The 19,338-nt window shown below is 37.2% G+C and overlaps 1 protein-coding gene across 2 annotated transcripts in view; it reads right to left on the minus strand.

Moving 5' to 3' along the window:
* Positions 1–19,338, minus strand: part of Calcr (calcitonin receptor) — a 46,635-nt gene that overhangs the window by 8,160 nt on the left and 19,137 nt on the right. Inside the window, exons 6-11 of one of the 2 annotated variants that reach the window (XM_027919889.2) lie at positions 12,920–12,969; positions 11,789–11,915; positions 4,104–4,257; positions 2,479–2,539; positions 2,330–2,396; positions 297–515 (exon numbers count right to left, since the gene is read on the minus strand). In XM_027919889.2, the coding sequence (XP_027775690.1) occupies positions 297–515; positions 2,330–2,396; positions 2,479–2,539; positions 4,104–4,257; positions 11,789–11,915; positions 12,920–12,969 (678 nt within the window). The remainder of the gene's footprint in view (positions 1–296; positions 516–2,329; positions 2,397–2,478; positions 2,540–4,103; positions 4,258–11,788; positions 11,916–12,919; positions 12,970–19,338) is intronic. The other variant, XM_027919887.2, reaches the window with a different exon arrangement.

Here is a 19,338-nt window from a genome sequence, read left to right on the forward strand (position 1 = left end):
CACAAATGGAAGGTGAAAGAGCAGAGGACATGGGCAGTTCTGTACAAATTCATTGCTCCTCATTACCCCTGAGCCAACATTTGTTTATTAAAGGAAGGTCTGACAATTATGTGTGTGATTAGCTGCCTAGGTGGGGCCATTTGTGGATCCTGGAAGTGACAGAAGAGCAGGCATGGAAAGTGGAAACAAATGCCTTAAAAAAAAAAAAAAAAGATTTCCTTCTGAAGTTTGGCAGAGATCAACCAGATGAACAAGTCACCTAGTAAATATGCTACTGGCTGCATAAATATGCTTACCTGGAAGTGGATCAGAGAGTGCATGAGGTAATCGTAGATCTTCCCAAGCACCTTGTTGGAGGGCCTCCACGGAAAGACAACAAACTGGATTCCGAGCAGGGGCACAAGGAACATAGTAGCCTTCACAGCCTTCAAGTACATGCGGGACTCTGCCTCATGGCTCTCCCTCATCTTGGTCACAAGCACCCGGACGATGTTGAGCAGAAAGAAGAAGTTGACCTATAAAGATATGCTATCATGAGCAAACCATGTAGATTCCTCCACTTAAGGACGTCTACTGTCCCCAGTTCTCATGTATCCAGTGTGGAGAGCAGGAGAGATCGCCCGAGATGCCACATAATTAGCTTAGCCTCCTGAAACTCCAAATATGGGTAACCAGACTCTGTTCAGATCTGCATTCATATTCTCTTTTATTTTTTTTCTTAAATGAGAAAATATTTCCCCTGTACATGTAAATAAATGAAGTTCAACTGCAATGTGGCTATCTATTCCTTATTTAGATATTATAAACTGTACACAAGGAGTTGCAGACGACACTTGATGTGTTGCCATCTCATGTGTTGCCATCTCATAGCACATCCTGGGAAGACCTCGCCATCTTGTCCTTTCTTTATCAAGATGTCCCCCTTATCCACCTCTACTTGACTGAAAGCAAAGCGAGGAATGAAAAATGTATCTGTAAAGTCTGTATGTAGCAGAGACCGCTAACCTTGTCTTCTTTTATAAGTAACATTTTAAAGAAAATAACCCCATTTAATTATAATCAGCATTTAAATAAAATGTGGGTTTTAAGCAAACATTGGAGAGGTTTAGACAAATGTATGCACCTGTGTGACCACACTCCAAAGACTGGGAGCATTTCCATAGCCCCAGAAAGTTCTGTCCCAGCTCCACCTCAAGCAACCACTGGTTTATATTATTATGGGATGGAATATCATATGGAGAGTCCTCTTTTGTGTTTGGCCACTGTGGTTTAACATACTACCTGTGAGATTCATCCATGTTGTGCATTTGAGCATTCCACTCATTTTACTCTTTATACAACTACTCTATTATGAGAAGAGTATAGATAATTTGTTTATCTTCCCTGTTGATGGGAATTAGAGTTGTTCCTACTCTTTGTGTATCACAAATAAAGATGCTATGAACATTCAAATTTGAATTACGTGTGTGGGCAGATATTTTCATTTCTTTTGAATAGACACCCAGTAGTAGAATCACCTTTCAAACGGTAAGAGTATGTTTATAAGACACCACTGATGGTTTTATTTTTTATGTTCCCTGCAGTAGTGGTATATTACTGCTCTTCACCCTGGTCTACACTTGGTATGGTAGGCCAGGTGTTAACAGCAGCCATGGTTGCCGTGTAGTGTTACTCCATCCTCATTTTAATCTGCAGTTCTCTGAAGATTAGTGAGTTTGAGCACCTTTTCATAAAATTTCTGGGTTTTATCTGGAATATAGCAACTCTCTCCTTGAACTCTAAGATTTGTCTTTTCGCTCTCTAAATATCGTCTTAGTTAAATATAGTCAACTTCATCAAGATCTTCTTTAAGTAGTCTGTGTATCTGCTTTAGAAATCTTTTCTTACCTCAAGCTCAGGAAGACATTCACCTAAGGTGTCTTCTAAAAGCCATTGTTTTGTTTTTCACATGTAAACCTACAATTTACCTAGAATTTATATTTTGTATTGGGTATGATGGCAAGGATATCCTTTCTTCTTATTCACATATCTAATTACCAAACATATGTTCAATATTTTTTCAGTATTTATCTGCAAATGACCATCTAGCTATAGAATTCTTAGAAAATACGTCAACATTGTTGTTATGGTGTGTATAAACATGAGCTTAGGGTAACCTCTCCCCCATAAATAAAAGACATTTTTTTAAGAACCGAATTGTTTTCCTCATTTTAGAATATAGCTAAATTGTACTTATTATGAAGTACCTGTACTGTACATAGAAGTATGTTCACAAAAATCCCAACAAACAGATAGCACTGTTAATAATGGATTAAAAACCAGTTCTTACCACCAGCGCCACCATCACAGGGCCATGGATGATGTAAAGCAGATGGGTGTCCACACTCAGCCAGCAGCTGAAGAAAAGGAAGGGAACACATCAGCCCAAATGCATTTTATTTATGTGTTTATTGGCTGAAAAACCACCTTAATACTTACTTGTCATTGAAGTACAGAGCCCTGGTAATCGCATGGATAGTGCATGGCACCAGCGGGAACCCTTAAAATGTAAAAAAGTACAAATCACACTTGGTTCCTTGGCCATATGCTATAGCTCCAGTTGCATGGAAAATGGTCACATACTTGCAAAATATAGCAGCAAATTTAGTGTGTCTGTCAAGATACTGCCCTGATGTTTGTGCACAGATTATCTTTGGTCAAGGCAGGTAAAAATTTCCTGGTTAGAACAACATGCGCTTTCAGAGAATTTGGTTAGGAGCTTCCAGATAATTGAAAGCTTTTCACAAATTGCCCTACATAGCAGGAACATTTTAACATACTGTATGATTCTTACTACCATTGTTAGGTCTTTGATGATGATGATTTTTGTTGATGACTGTTAACTGAGTCTAGGCTCTCATATGAACAGGAGCCGGGTCACACTGGAGGGAGGGATGTCACTTGGACAGTGTGTGGGAGCAGTAATCTAATTGCTTCTAAAGTCTTACTTGATAGTCACATTATTTCTCGTAGGTTCTCATTTTTCTATCTGTTTATATTATGTGCCTTGACCCTGTTTCCTTTTAATACAAACACTCCTGAGAAGCCAATGTAGCCCCTGTCCTCTAAGTTCTTACTGTAGGACCTTAATTGGAGACAACTGTGTCACTTCCATCCCTAAAGTCAAAAGTATTAGTAAGAAACACCTTTGAATATAAACAGAACAACGGAGATAGCTACTGGTGACATGGTCTGCCAGATCACAGCTTTTAAAAATAAATTTCTTTCTATAAATGAAATTCAAAGTTGTGATTTTTCTTAAAAATGATTTTCCTTTTACTGAGTTATACCTATGTGCAATAGAAAACAGTTTGACTGATTGAAACATCTGTAGAAAGAGATTTTGTTATTATCATCAGATTAAGAAATTCATCTCTGGAGAGAATTAAACCCACACATTTTTATTTTCTGTGAATTATATGGAAAAAGAGAAGGTCTCAAAAATTGAGTTTTACTTAAGAATAACATCAGATTCTAAACTCATAAAGCATGTATTTTAATATGACCACTAATTAAATGTTTGGCTGGAAATAATTTTAAGTTGGACTGTTCACTCAAAATATGATTGTGCTATTCACAGCAGCCCCAACATACTACTTCCCCATTCGAGTTCAGAAACAAAAACTCATTTTCTGCATTTATTCTGACATACATATTTTAGAATTAGCAAAAGAGGCATATATGCTTTTATGCTCATGTCATAGAAAGGAGAGTGTCTCCACCTTAATCTAGAGGGGTATGGACTCCACATTTCTAACTCCTTGTGTTCTTCAATTTCCTCTAGCCATTGTTCTTTTTTTCATGCAGTTTTTTTTCTTTCCTCTTCCTCTAGGCCCCAAGATCTGTAGCAACCTATTCCTCCCACCAAAGATGATGAGGGTAAGAATAATTCTTTCTTTGGAGGAATCTTCTTTTCAGGGAGATTAATAAATTCGATTTGTTCATTGTAAAAGTACATTCTATTTATAAGTCTATTTATAAGTCTCCAAGACCCAGATTAGAAAACTGTATACATTTAAACACAAGCAAAATTGGTTCAAAATTCAACTGAATGAAATACATACCCCAGCCCAGAAGGTAATACCACCACAGACGTTGCCCCTCAGCGAACACAGACACCACGATGAGAGTATGGAGATAGACCCCTTCGCAGAGCATCCAGAAATAGTTGCAAGCCATCATGTACTGGTGGAAGAAGTGTAGAATCTTGCAGCTCACCTGTTATGAAGAAATGAAGACACTCAGTGGAAGTCGCAGGTAAAGATCTGGCGTGAACAGAGGGTAAATGCGAATGTGAGCCAAAGTGTCTCCATCCAGTTTACAAGGCAGTGTCCCCAAGCATCTACCAACATGTGCCACCTCTATATCAACAAGTCAAAGTGATATTGTACAGATCACAGACGATACATGTAAACAGCAATGTGGGCCAATGAAAGCCAAGTCCTGAAAATGTTCTTTCCCCAGTACATTCTGGGGACCTTGCTAGACAAAACAGGTTCATTTTCCTGCAGTCCGTCTTATATTATAGAAAACATGCAAGGATTTGTCACATGGTTTTTATCACTTTTTTCTCCCCTCTGGTCAATGAGGCAAAATAATCCCAACATTTTTAATGCTGCTCCTGAAGTCTATTAATCTGCTGGTGTTGCTGATATCTCTTTGGCAATAACAAGGATGGGTCTCATGCATGGCCTAGGAGCCAATGTTGAACACAGGTGATGTTCCTGCTTTAGTTTTCATATGGGAGCGTTGTTTTCTACATTGGGATCCAAATGCTTGTCAAACCCTCTCTGGGCACAGAGATTAGAATAGCTTTCTCCCTGGCTACTCAATGCAGATTTGGAAGCCATACTACTGGAGTATCAAATTAAGTACATATTGTTATCTGTATAGAAACATTCATATCTTAATTTACAAAACAGAATATCTTAAATTATTCCCTAGTTACTCTGGAGTAGGGTTTCTCACTTAGACAGCATTGACATTTTGGGTGAGATAATTTTTTTACTTGTGAGGGGCAGCCCCATGCATTGTTGAGGGTTTAGCAGTATTTACCTCAATTCAGTAAATTACGGAAGCATTTTCCACCCAGTCATGACGATGAAAAATATCTCCAGATAGTGCCATGTCCTCCAGGGAGCAAAATGTCCCAGATTGAGAACCACAACCTGCGGGTATCTAGCTGTGCTTAACTCCCAACAACCACAATCACAACAACATCAGTGACAACAAAATTGATCATTCAAGACCTAAGATAATAGGGAGCAGTTATTGGCATTGTTAATTAAATGTTTCCTTTACCCTCTGTTGCTCCTCCTTGAAACATCAGAACACCAAGAACTTTAGTGCTGTTAAATATTCAGATTTTTTTCCTAGGCTATTTTTTACTTTCTCCTCATGGGGCCTCAAACATTTGTATTTTAGATTTTTAAGCACTGCCTCACAAATACCAGAGTCTCTATTTATCTCTCCTGTATTCTCTATTCTTCAAATTAGTAATTTTTATTGATTTATCTTCAGTTTTGCTGACTCCTTTCTTTGTCATCTCCACTCTGCAATTAAGCCAATCTAGTGTAATTTACTTTTAAATTTCAGCTGCTTTATTTTTTGGTTCTAGAATTTTCCAGGTCATTCTTTTTTAGCAATTTCTAATTTTTGGCTAAGGTGTCCTGTCTTTTATTTACAACCTGAGGTATAGCTGAGGTAAGCTACTTTAAAATTTTTGTCTGCTAATTTTAACATCTGGGCCAATTCAGGATCTATCTCAATTGTATTTTCCCTTGTGATGGGTACTGTTTTCTTAAAACAAAATTTTTATGTCTGGTAATTTTGAATTGTATTCTGGATACTGTAAATGTTATGGTATACAATCTAGATTCTGTTATATTCCTTGAAGTTTTCTTCCTATTGTTTGTTTTAGTAGGAACTTACTTTGGATAAATCAATCCAAAGTGCTTATTACCTGTGAGGTTGGTAATGTGAATCTCAGTTCAGGTAGTTTAGACTTAGCTATGATCTGGATTCCTTTGTACACACATGGTTGTGGGGTCAGCCAAATTCTGAACCTAAGTAAAATACACGTATTTGAGATTTATTTTCCTCACATTTATTCTCTTCACTTTTTAGTTCTATCATAGCCCTAAACCTGTGAGAGATTTTGCTAGATAGAAGCTAGTTAGCCATCACCATTTTGTTTTAAATCGTTTTTAGATAATGAGCCACTAGAAAATATATTCTGTAATATTATGTGAAAATTATGATAGTAGGATATTCACATAGCAAATTTTAAGTTTTAATCATAAAGTTGGAGAATCATTATTGGTTTTGACATGTAAGTAAAGTGAAGAATAATAAATGGCAGAGAATACCTTATTCCACTTCCATGTCTTGGCATTATTCTCCCCACCCTGCCCCTAAGTCAATCATACACTCTTAATCCGAATTCAATTTTTCCCTTCACAGGCTACTGAAATAGATAATGCCAATCATGTTTTATGTGCCATTGAGCCTTCATCTCAGAAGCACTGCCATCTTGGTTGCTTCATCTACATTTATCTGGTCTCCCTTCCAGCAGCCTCCCTTGGGGCAGGCAGGAATGTCTAGTTCTCACCCTGGAATTCATCATCTCTAGCGCTTCTCTTCCAGCCACTCTTTCCAACCTGATCTTCCTGTGATGATCTAGGATAAAGCCATGGCCTTGTCGGGTGGTCCAACTATTCTGAACAAATGAGGGCTATAAGAAATTCGTGTTGTTTTTCAGAACTTGGAACTCATTTGGCTTTACTGATATAAGAAGCTGCAGAAAATGTAACTCGATTGTATCAGCTTTTGAGGTACAAAAGTGCTCAGGTTCCTAGGAAAAACTAATCTCCTTATATTGTCCCTCTCATACCCAGATAAAAAGTTCAGAGAGACATTTATTTCTAGAAAATGACAAGTATCCTGCCAGCTTCCTTTAGATGCAGCAAGAACAATGCTTTTAATTCTGCATCCTGACTCTACATAAAGATCATCAAATGAATAGATAGAACAAGAAAATGAAATTTTAGATATTATGGAAATGAAATACTCAAATGACATAAATGACAATGGGCAATTTTCACATCACTCAATAAACTGAGGATCTATTCAGTCCTTATTTATTCCAGAAGTTATTTTGAGTTTAACTTAAAAAAAATAAAATAGAAGAATGTGAGAAATAAGATTCTGATCCTTGGCCAGACAGGAGAGAATATGCCTGACCAAAGGCTTCTGAGAGAAAAAACTGACTACTTTGATGCAGAAGGAACCTCAACCCCGCAGGGATTCCCCACTGAGGGCTGAGGACACTTCTTTTTCTTTCTCTCTCTTTTTTTTCTTCTTATTTTGCCCTCAACAAAATAAAACTCTCATAGAAGAAGTGCAAAAACATTTGGGATGAGGCAGCCTCCCACTTCAAGAAATAGCTTTCTTTTTAATATATTCCCTTTGGTATTGAGTAGAGAAAGCTTTGTGCCTCTTAACTACTGATTCAGTGACCTGAGAATAGGGTCAATATGAAAAAGTAACTCTTTGCTTTTGTTTGCTTAGGAGGGAAAATGACTTCAAAAGTTAAGTGTTTTGTTTTTCTTTAAAGACAATATAGAACTAAATCAGAGATGGTCTGCTCATGAGTGTGCTTTTCTTTAATTTATGCCTATGGTTATATTTTCATGTTAGTTGCAATTTCAATTAATATTTATAAACTGAAAATGTCCAATAACTTTCCTTTTTCCAAAACTTTCTACTGTTTCATTGATTGATTGATTGATTGTCTCTTATGTTTTCTTTCTTGTTTTTATTTTTCTTGGTTAGGGAGGATCTTAATCAAATGTTTTCTGGATTGTTAGTTTTTCAAGAAGAATGTAATATTTTAAACCCTGAATTTAAAGTAATTTTAAACATATGATTCTGCATGTGACTTAATGTTGATGGATGACTGGATTCTCAGTCTTTGGATACTATTACATCTGTCTCTTTACAAGTGAAGAACTTTTCTCCTAAGAGAGATAGGGCTTGAGAAAAACTTAAGTCTTTCCTAGTTCTCATTTCTTCTTCTTCTTTTTTTATAAATATATATGTTGTTGATTGACCTTTATCTATCTATCTATTTATGTATTTATATGTGGTGCTAAGAATCGAACCCAGTGCCTCACGCATGCCAGGCAAGTGAGCTACCACTGAGCCATAGCCCCAACCCCTCTTGTTTATTCTTCATATTCAAGTTTATCACAGCAGGGACATTTCTTCTTTCTTGATACCCAAATTTATTGCTTCAACTACAATCCACTTAAACTTTCAGATGAGAAAAGACTCAAGAAATTGGGCTTCTTTCAATGCCTTTATGATAGAATATGCACAAAATAGGTCTACTTAGGAGGCTTTGCTACCTTTTCTTGAACTAATTTCACTTGCCTAGAGAGAGCTGTCCTATGTTGTTTATATATGGAAGGTTAGGTAAGAGAATCAACAAAATTTTTGATGAAAAATAATGACTGTTCAAATAGAGAAAGTGCTTAAAAAACCCCTAGATTAAAAAAAAAACTAGTTATTTTTTAAAACTAGTTAAATTTCCTCCTAAGTCAAGTGTATGCTTCATAATTCACAAGCATGAACTAATTTTCAACATTTTAGTCAGCTAGTTTTAGCTGACACTATTCACATGTATTTGGTGAAAGCTGTGTGTCTCCGTATTTTGTTTAATGGAAGAAACAAACATTTAAGAATGTGAAATAGGGCACAGTGTGTTCTCACATCATGACATCGCTCCATTTTCCATGTAAGTTGAGTTCTAGCTGGTGACCCATTCTCATTTTGTCTAGCCTCAGTGGAAAGGGATTCCTCTTGTAGGTGCACAGAGAAAACTATCTAGATTTTTGTTCCTTTGTTTTCCATGGGGGTGGGGAGGGGGAACAGCACACTCAAGAATAGGTTAAAATATGTCTGAATCCCACCTGTACGGTTGTAAGACACATTGGATTCATGCTTAGGGATTGTGAATGGGTAAGAGATATCAGTGTGAGGCAGGAGAGGATCTACCTGTGAATTTACAGTACTTCATAATAGACTGAGCACTGCTCCCAGGTCAGTGTGTGATGATTCAATAACTGAAGTGCCATTTCCTGGCCTACTTCCTACAGGTGGTAACTTTCTCAGAGTTTCCAACCTTAGTGGAGAATGGAAAGCCAAATATTTGACTCCTATTTGCTTAGCAAATTGCTTCTACATTATTTTAAATTTGTCGGGGGTCAGCTTCACTAACTGTGGTGTGCCAGTCCAATTGTTGACAATCATTGCTCTGGAATGGCTGAGCCCATTTCTTTTATCACATGTATCTTCCTATGGAAATAAAGAAAGACTGTGGTGTGAAGAGAGACAGTCTTGTGTGAGACAGATCCATATTTGAATTCCATTTCTAAGTACTCACAGTATGGGGGACACTTACCTTCACTGAGCCTCAGTTTCCCAGCTTTAAAAATGGGGATAATATCCTTCTCACTGAGGTCTTGTGAGGATAAAATTAAGTAAGATAAATTTTATTTAAATCAATTAACACTGGAAAAGAAAAACTCATCAAAATAAACCCCATTTGGTCACATTATTCTTCAGGTAAGACAGGACTTTGTCTCTGATAACAGATGTCATGGTTTTAAAAGATGGATCCTAATGCCTTTCTGGATATATTCACAGTGCAAAAATTATTAACACTGAGGATCCATTAGAAGCCAAATTAAGCTGCTTTCCCATGCCATGCCACTGTCAAGCAGGATGCATGCTCTGGGCAGATTTCACGCATTTTTGTCATTGGGTTGGCAGAACTGTCAAATGCCAGTTTTGAAAGATGAGGCTATCTACAGATGCTTGCATAACACAGTTAAGCAGGGAAACAAAAATGAAAATATTCCATGGCCATTCACTGTGTGCTGATAGCTTCAGTTTGAGCTTCCAGATGCATTCTCCTCCCCTCCCACAGCCCTGGGCCCAGAGATGTGGTTCTGGATGCCTCCCCCAGGGCTTCCTTGCTCTCTGTTTTCTGGTTTAGCTCAGTTAATAGAACCCTTAGCAGGGACAGGGAGGTAAGAGTGTTTACTCCCTCGTCCATTTTCAGGGGTTACTATAGGCTGGCTGTGTTTGGAGGCAGAAGTCTTGAGTTTCTGAAGGCCATCCTTCAAACATGCCACTCCTCTGTCTTTAGCTTCCTTCATCTTTCCCTCCATTGTCAACTCAGGCCAAGGCAAGGTAACAGTCCCCAGTGTATTGTCCCCAATTTGTATTGGAATGAAACATAATTTTATACAACAAAAATGATCAAATATTGGCAATTTCATATGCAATGCCAGAAATCATTACATCATTAAATTGTTTTGAATTGATCAATTAAAATGCAGGTCATTAATGAATGAGACAAAGATTTTTGGTTGAAATTTAAAAAAGGCAGGAGATACAGAGAAGCATCTGTAGATTTTTCAAGATGAAAATATTTGCTAAGGATCAAATGATTATTAAATGGTAGAAACAGTGATTATACATTATCTAAACACTGAGCTTATAAATAAAAAAAAAGTTTTGGAAAGTAAATGGTTGTTTGGTATCACAGCACCAAAGTGATTCAATTGCTTTAAAACCAATCTGGTAGATTTGGGAACCTAATCAACTAGTTTGATATTACCAAGCCCTCATCAATTCATAATTAGAGACACATCATTAGGATGCAAAGGAAAGAACAAAACTGAGAGTAAGGAGAGTGGATTTGAGTCCTTGTTCCCCCTGCAATTACTGAATTATATCAGTCATACAATCCAGGGTAAATCACTTGGCCTTTCCATCCTCAGATCTCTAATCTGTAAAATGAGGACTAAAATCTCTTTTAGTTCTAATTTTTGGTGGTTTGTAATATCTGGGGCTGATTGAATGAATTAGCAGAGCCTTCATGTTCCTCCCCCTTTGCCTCCTCTGCCAGCTCATTTTCTTCACCCAGCAATTGGTCAATGATTTCCCAATTTGGCAGCAAGAGAGAAACACCTGGGGTGCTTTCCTGGGCTCCACCCATAGCTACTGAACTCTAGCACCTTGTAGACAGTGGCTGTCTAACACTTATGAAATTCCCCCAGTTGATTCTGAAGCGCAACCATATTTGGAAACCATTTGGAAAAATATTACCTTGGAGATAAAAAGAAAAGATTGAAGACAGATATGAATTATTATTAACAACTCTAAGGACGTTATGAGTGGTTCTCAGTAATGGAGTTAAATGATTTCAATTCTCCTGTTCTCTGTGATACTTTTATAGAAGAAGGACCCTCACTAGATTTTCTTGTTGTGATGGTGTTTATGGGCATGAGTTTCATGGATGTATTCATTACCCCTAAATTCTTTTTCATTTTCTTAGGTCAGAATAGATCTTTTTTCAAAGCATGCAGACATAGAACATATTTATACTCATTTGAGTAAATGCATAGTGTTTATAGCTGAGGTGACTGATCCAAGCCTTTGTACAATAGCCTTGTTGTATGATTCTCATTTGCTTATGACTCAATGATTCTAGTCCTTTATCATAGCATGTAACAATGAATTCCAAGAACTACATAGAACTGATAATGCTTTGCTAATGCAAAGTTCAACTCAAGAAGTACATATGTTTGCACATGTCAATAGCATTAACAGCATGCTCATTATTTACAGGTACTAGGTTCTCCAAATAAAATTGAAAACAAAACCATGCAGAGCTTACGGGGTCCCGGCGCACCAGATCTCCGTTGGGCACGACTTCAACCAGGTGGATGATGATAATCATGGAGTTCAGAATGTAGGTCAGAAACATGTTCTTGTGCAGAGTCACACGTTGGCAGCCAAGGCTCCTGGAAGAAAAAGTAATGTGAAGTATTAACTGGGGCCCAAATGTTAAAGTTCCTGGAAAAAAAATGATGATTTTTTTTCATATTTTCTTTAGCAACAGACATGAGGACATACAGAAGCGAATGAGGTGTGTCCCATCCTCAAGACTGATTACTATGTTTCTGCCTGATTTTTTAAAAAATAGTTTTAAAAGCAATTTTTCTAGTCACAGAAGTTGTAGTTTAGGGTCCTTGCAGTGGCTTCCTACAATAACTGAAAGAGCAAGGAATGACTTTTGATTATGACAATGTTACCAAATAGGTGGTAAGTGGGGTCATAGAGCAAGAAGTCAGAACAAGGGATGCCCGTGACCAGGGACAGGAGCCCTTACATACACGAGCTTCAAGTATTCCACCATTCTTTCCTTCCACTGTGTCTTTTGACATCTTCCTAGATCTGTGGAGTCCCTCCTGTGGTTCCTGCTCTCCACATTCTCCTGCTGGTGGAGCTCGGACACAGGCAGAGAATTCTAAATGGGCTTAAATTTGATCTCCTCATGAGGCATATAGTGCTTCAGATCTGGCGAGACCTATCTAAGTGCTGCTGCTTCCTTGCACAGTTACTTTCCCACCTTATTGGTACTAAGTAATTTGTTGGATTCTTTTATTCCTTCCTCCCCTACTTCATAAACTTGTTACATAAGCACTGATGTGAAAGTTCACATAATAAAACATTACTTTGAATGTCCCTTTTCACTTTGGGGATGTAATGAAGACAGCCTGTGTCATGGTAGAAAGAAAACTGGAATGAGAATTGTAGGTCAATAGACATCCTTTATTTAATATATTTCATCCAGTCAAAAATATTGGTATAATGTATTTACATTGTGAAAGCTTAAAACCTGCAGTTACTCCTCAGAGTAGCTACTCCTAAAACAAGTTCATGGAATAAAGTTAGAAGCCAGGAATTTTGAAAAAAAGAAATCTGGGGGAAAAATGAAATATCTGAATGGTCTGGATTTACTTACAATGCTTTCCTATATTCACAACTCAAAGGAAAGTGAATTGTCAATAATTTGTAGTCAAAAGTAAGAGTAAGTAATAAAGACCTCTGTGAGAGCGCGTTAGGATGACTGCAGATACACTTTTCAACTTCTCAGGAAGCACACATATTAGTAGTTAATGAATAATAGTTTAGAATTTGTCACTTATTGGGCAGTATTAGAATATAGAACTTTATGTCCAGAAGGCAGCCTATGGTAAAGATGGGGCTTAGAGAAGAACTTACCCTCCCAGTCCCCCGCACACTGTGATGGATTACTTTACTTGGCAGCAAAATTAAACCAAATTTGCTTGGTTTTACAATATTGCTAAAGACAGGTTGCAAATTTAAGGCTTTCAAAAGAATAAAAAATTGTGTGAAACATTGCACACATTTATACAACATAAACTCTTCCATCTTGCAACTGTTGGACTCAGTGCTGTTGAACCTGTGACCTGCCACCTTCCATGTAGTCATAATTGTGTTCAATAATTCTTCTAATTAGGAGTAAGTCTCTGTGGTTTCCTCATGGCATTCAGTCTGGTTTAGCCTATGACAACTGACATTGTCTAGAAGGAAAAGCAGGAGGAAGGTCTGCTGCTCTTGGGCCTGGCTTTCTTTAGATTGGGCAGAGTTCAATAATCTGTTGATGCATAGCACTGGCTTAAGGGACTTCATTAGCTGCATTCTCTGTGGAAACCAAAGCCCCCTGAACAAAAGATATTTCCTCTACCTGCTGCTTACTCTTGCCCTTGAGTCCCTGGTTTATTTTTCTTCTTAACACTCATCACCTCCTGATATTGCCTATTATTTTCTCTTTTCCTCCCACTAGCATGGAAGTGTCCAAGGAAATTGTTTCATAATCCTAGAACACTGACACATCACAGGACTTAAGACTCATGGTTTAATTAAAAATATATAACAACAATTTTGCTTGAGCTGTGACCACTAAACAATTTTTCAGTACATCAAAGAATTATATTAAATGCTAGATGATTTCATATCTCATACTTTGTATCATAGTGAACATTTATCAAATTCTTAAGTTGTAAAACTAACTAATATTGGACATCATCTTGTTGTTCAACACTAGCTCATATGTAGTTATGATTTAGATGTGATGTCCCCCAAAAGCTCACGTGTGAGACAATGCAATTGAGTTTGGAGGAGAAACAATTAGTTAATTAATCCCTGATGGGATTAACTGAGTGGTAAATGGAGGCAGGTGGGTGTAACTGGGGGAAGTGGTTCCATTAGAGGCGTGCCTATGGGGTATATATTTTGTATCTGGAGGGTGGAGTCTTTCTCTCTGCTTCCTGTTCACCATGTGAGCTGCTTTCCTCCACCACACTCTTCCACCGTGATGTTCTGCCTCACCTTGAGCCACTCCAAAGTGATGGAGCTGGCTCTCTATGGGCTGAGACTTCTGAAACCGTAAGCCCGCAAACTTTTCCTCCTCCATAGTTTTTCTGGTGGGGTCCTTTAGTTACAGCAGTGAGAAAGGCTGACTAAAACAATATTTTATATATAAATATATATGTATAAATCCGTATATATGTGCATATATCTACATAAGAACACATACACACTTCTCATTGAGAACGTAGAGAAAATGATGGTTTAAAACTAGATAAACTGCTAGCCTCCAAAGGGAGACTATGGCTAATAATGAGTTTCTGTTTCTTAAAAGTTCAAGCATGATTTCTGTTTATTGAGTTTAAAAATTTTTATTACATTACTTGATGACATTTACACTCATCTTTTTGAAGCAGGTTAACGGTACTTTAAATTTATCAAAATTAATTAACAATTGAGTTACTGTGTACTCAATATGATCCAGAACTTCTAGGAGAGGCAGAGGATATATCAATGCACAAATAGAAAACTTCTGACTTCAAGGACCTTATACGCAACATGGCTGCTTATTTACTCTTATTGTGATAAGTGTTCTGAAGAAGAGGCATAGGATGTTGGAGAAGATGAACTGAATTTAGCATAAGAATTGTAATGCAAAAATCCTGTTGCTTGAGTGAATGTAAGAGCAGCTGATAACATTTTCTTGTCAGATCTGAAATGTCTTAAGTAGAAATTGCATAAACCTGATGTTATACTGTATTCCCTTGATAAAAAAAAATAGGCATTTAGATGGACAGAACACTGCTTGTTAATTTGAGTGACAGAGAACCATAAGTACTACAGATTCTCCAATAGTGGGAGGACAAGATACCATTATCTGCTGTCTGGGCTAAACTGTGGTGTCATTTCAAATGTGACAAAGAAATAAGTGTTCTTGACTTTGAATCTCAAAATGCCATATTTTAAGGCTAAATCAAAAAGTCATTTTCATGGTTATAGTTTATCTGGTATAACTCTTTCACAAAGAATTTGTTTCATGTTATTAGTACTCTATCGGCATGCATGTGTACTTTATGAGAGCTTGTGGCTGTATGAGAGGCATTTAATATTTGCCTGGAGTTTTGCAGATTACTTAAATCAGTTTTGGTATCAATCCTACATAAGTCTGTAATTAGAGTCACATTCAAAGCAAACAGGGAATAGCCAATAATGAAACAAGGAAAAGTTTGTATGGATTTACTAGTCCATGGGAAAACATGAGTTAGGAATTTCATTTCTATAATTGCTATAAGCCCAAGTTGCATCTTCCAGTCTGACTTTGTTCCCCTTTACCTAGTTATTGTACCTTCTTCACAATGGGCATGAGAATTAAGGGCAAGAGAAGAGGGCAATAATGCATAATTGCATAACAGATCATATGTATGTCTTTCTTGATAAGGAACTTTCTACTTTTAGATATAGCACAAAATCCTTATCAAGAATTCCCCCTTTTAATTGTAATGCTTGCTTCTTTTCCTATCACTACTGTTCTGTGGGTGCACAATATGTCATGGACTGACCAACAGTTATCTTGACTGTCTCCAGCATGCCAGTGCCTGGGTTGGAAGAAAGTATGCTATCCTTGATGCCTTCAACTGAGTGTTCTCTCTGGAGGAGCAGGAAGGCAGTCAGAGACATATAATGGTGGACACCACACAAGATAAAACCTTGTCTGTCCACCCAGAATGTAGGTGTGAAATGAAATAGCAGGAAATGCTGAGTTGGTGGTAAAGGAACCAACGTTCCTTCTGGATTCCCCAGTGGAAGCTACCATTTTTGACCTATGTTACTCCCTATACTTTTTGACATGCAATAAAGACACTCCCTGTCTTTCAATATATATTTCTAAAGCCTTTTGGGCAAGAGTAGTAAATATTTTAAATATTTAACAACCAGAAGGTATGAGTACTGATCAGTCACAATGGATGCTAATGAATGTTCTATTATGCCTCTCTTGAGAGAGCATATGAGCTGTATAAATATTTAAGTGTGCAAATTGATAAATTGTAAGTAAAACTTGAGAAATAAGTGGATTTATTAAAAACTTGCCAAAAATGGTCAAGAACCAAACTCACATAAATGTGCACTTACATAATTTTCCCAAATCAGTTTTCCCTAAGGGTTTCTACATTTAGTTCTATTGTTGATATGTACTATTGGCATCTAATAGTGAGAGGTCTTGGTGAACTAATTTGATGTTTCTATTTAATTCTTCTCCTTATTATTGTTCTTATTTTCCCTGCAAACATCCTAAACCAAATAGCATCCTAAAGTGGCTGTTTTCTATCTTTAACTGTTGGACTAGAAATAACCTCTATACCATGATGAATGTTATGTAAACTTTCATACAGTTATAAAAGTTTTAGTGCCCTTTTTTATTAATTAAATCACTGAAACTCAGTTTCCTCTAGATTGTAGAAGACACAGAGGTTTTGTTTTCTTCTTTTAAAATAACAAAGCATGATTTTTATTTGTTTCAGGGTTATGTAGCCCCCCTGCCTTTTCCTTTTCCCTGAAGACTAAGAATAAAATCACATTAAGATCTGGGGCATGCTTTAATGGCCTCATTCTGAGTAAGAGCCCAAGATTTTTAGTGAACTATTGGCAGTTCCATGGCCTCCTGTATGGTCAGTAACTTTGAATTCTCCTGCAGGCCTCCTTAGCCTGCTGGTTGGAGGACACCTGCAGGGTTTCTCCTTTTGATAGAACTCTGTAAGGTGCATTTCAAGAGTTCTGAGGACCTCAGAGTGAGATTTCATGGGATGATTATGAATGAACTAGTCCACCAACGGAAGCTGCATAACTTCTCACTTTGGTTTCATAAAAGTTTTATGCAACTAACTGTTCAAATTTTGCAAAATACTGCAAGAATGCAGAATTAAGCAAGAGACAGATAATTGATCATTGATTTTTCACATCAATAATGGTATTTAAGTAAATAAATGATGAACACTTAGATTGTAAAGTATGGTAAACATCTTATGGGTGATGTTAATTGTTTGAAAAAAAAATCCTGGGAAAATTCTGCTAATTAAAAGATAAATTCCAGTGATAGGTCAGAATTACTTTCTACTTCACAATAACTTTTATTATTTTTGAAATACAAATATAAGAAAAAATTAGAAAAGCCAGGAACATACTTCATTTTTAAGAAAACAGACGTATTTAACATTTTTTAGTTTGGGCATTTATAGGAGACCAATGAGAACAAGTATAAAAATTGTATCTCATTATTTTGAATTTGAATATTTGACATCTCCCCATTTGTGAACTACATTTCTCATTCTTCTCCTGTGTGGCTGCCCTGGAGGGTCAGCTATTTCAGTTTATATCTTTGCATTATTAGATTTAGATTATAAATTAGTATACTTGTTAGTACTTGTTTTTCCTCCCCAGATTTAAGTTGTTGACTGATGGCTTCTTGAAACAGAGACAATAGAACAATGTGCCTCACAGATGATCTCTGGTCCTCCCTCTGACCCTCCCCAATAGGGTTAGAGCAATATCATTTTACTCTGGGTTAAATATTCTAATTTACCCATGTGTTTTTCCCCCTGTAATGGGGATTAAACTCAAGGACACCTCACCACTGAACCACAACCTCAGTTCTCTTTATTTTTTGAGACAAGCTCTCACTAAGTTGCTGAGGCTGACCTTGAACTTGCAACCTGCCTGCCTCAGCCTCCCAACCATGTGCCACACTTTTAAACACTCATCTTCTGTGGCTTGATGGGCCAAAGACCTGAACAGACACTTCTCAGAGGAGGACATACAATCAATCAACAAGTACATGAAAAAATGCTCACCATCTCTAGCAGTCAGAGAAATGCAAATCAAAACCACCCTAAGATACCATCTCACTCCAGTAAGATTGGCAGCCATTATGAAGTCAAACAACAACAAGTGCTGGAGAGGATGTGGGGAAAAGGGTACTCTTGTACATTGCTGGTGGGACTGCAAACTGGTGCGGCCAATCTGGAAAGCAGTATGGAGACTCCTGGGAAAGCTGGGAATGGAACCACCATTTGACCCAGCTATTGCCCTTCTTGGACTTTTCCCTGAAGACCTTAAAAGAGCGTACTACAGGGATACTGCTACATCGATGTTCATAGCAGCACAATTCACAATTGCTAGACTGTGGAACCAACCCAGATGCCCTTCAATAGATGAATGGATAAAAAAAATGTGGCATTTATACACCATGGAGTATTACGCAGCACTAAAAATGACAAAATCATAGAATTTGCAGGGAAATGGATGGCACTAGAGCAGATTATGCTTAGTGAAGCTAGCCAATCCCTAAAAAACAAATACCAAATGTCTTCTTTGATATAATGAGAGCAACTAAGAACAGAGCAGGGAGGAAGAGCAGGAAGAAAAGATTAACATTAAACAGATACATGAGGTGGGATGGAAAGGGAGAGAAAAGGGAAATTGCATGGTAATGGAGGGAGACCCTCATTGTTATACAAAATTACATATAAGAGGTTGTGAGGGGAATGGGAAAATAAACAAGGAGAGAGATGAATTACAGTGGATGGGGTAGAGAGAGAAGATGGGAGGGGAGGGAGGGGGGATGGTAGAGGATAGGAAAGGTAGCAGAATACAACAGTTACTAATAGGGCATTATGTAAAAATGTGGATGTGTAACCGATGTGATTCTGCAATCTGTATTTGGGGTAAAATTGGGAGTTCATAACCAACTTGAATCTAATGTATGAAATATGATATGTCAAGAGCTTTATAATGTTTTGAACAACCAATAAAAAAAAATTAAAAAAAATAATTGAAAGAACATTCTCGTTTTCTTTGCTGGTTCTACTCTCAGATCTCATAACTTGTTTAAGTGAATGGAGATATTAAAAAACCTAAGAAACACCCCTTGCCATTACCTTTAAAGTCCTGATCCGCGTATTAGTTGCATAGCTACAAATTTGGGATTTTTCTTTTTGTTATATTTTTAAAAAGCTTTAAAAGTAGGCTTTTAGAAGCAGACTTTTTAATCAAAGT

Source organism: Marmota flaviventris, chromosome 1 (assembly GCF_047511675.1).
Source record: "Marmota flaviventris isolate mMarFla1 chromosome 1, mMarFla1.hap1, whole genome shotgun sequence".
Classification (NCBI taxonomy): Eukaryota; Metazoa; Chordata; class Mammalia; order Rodentia; family Sciuridae; genus Marmota; species Marmota flaviventris.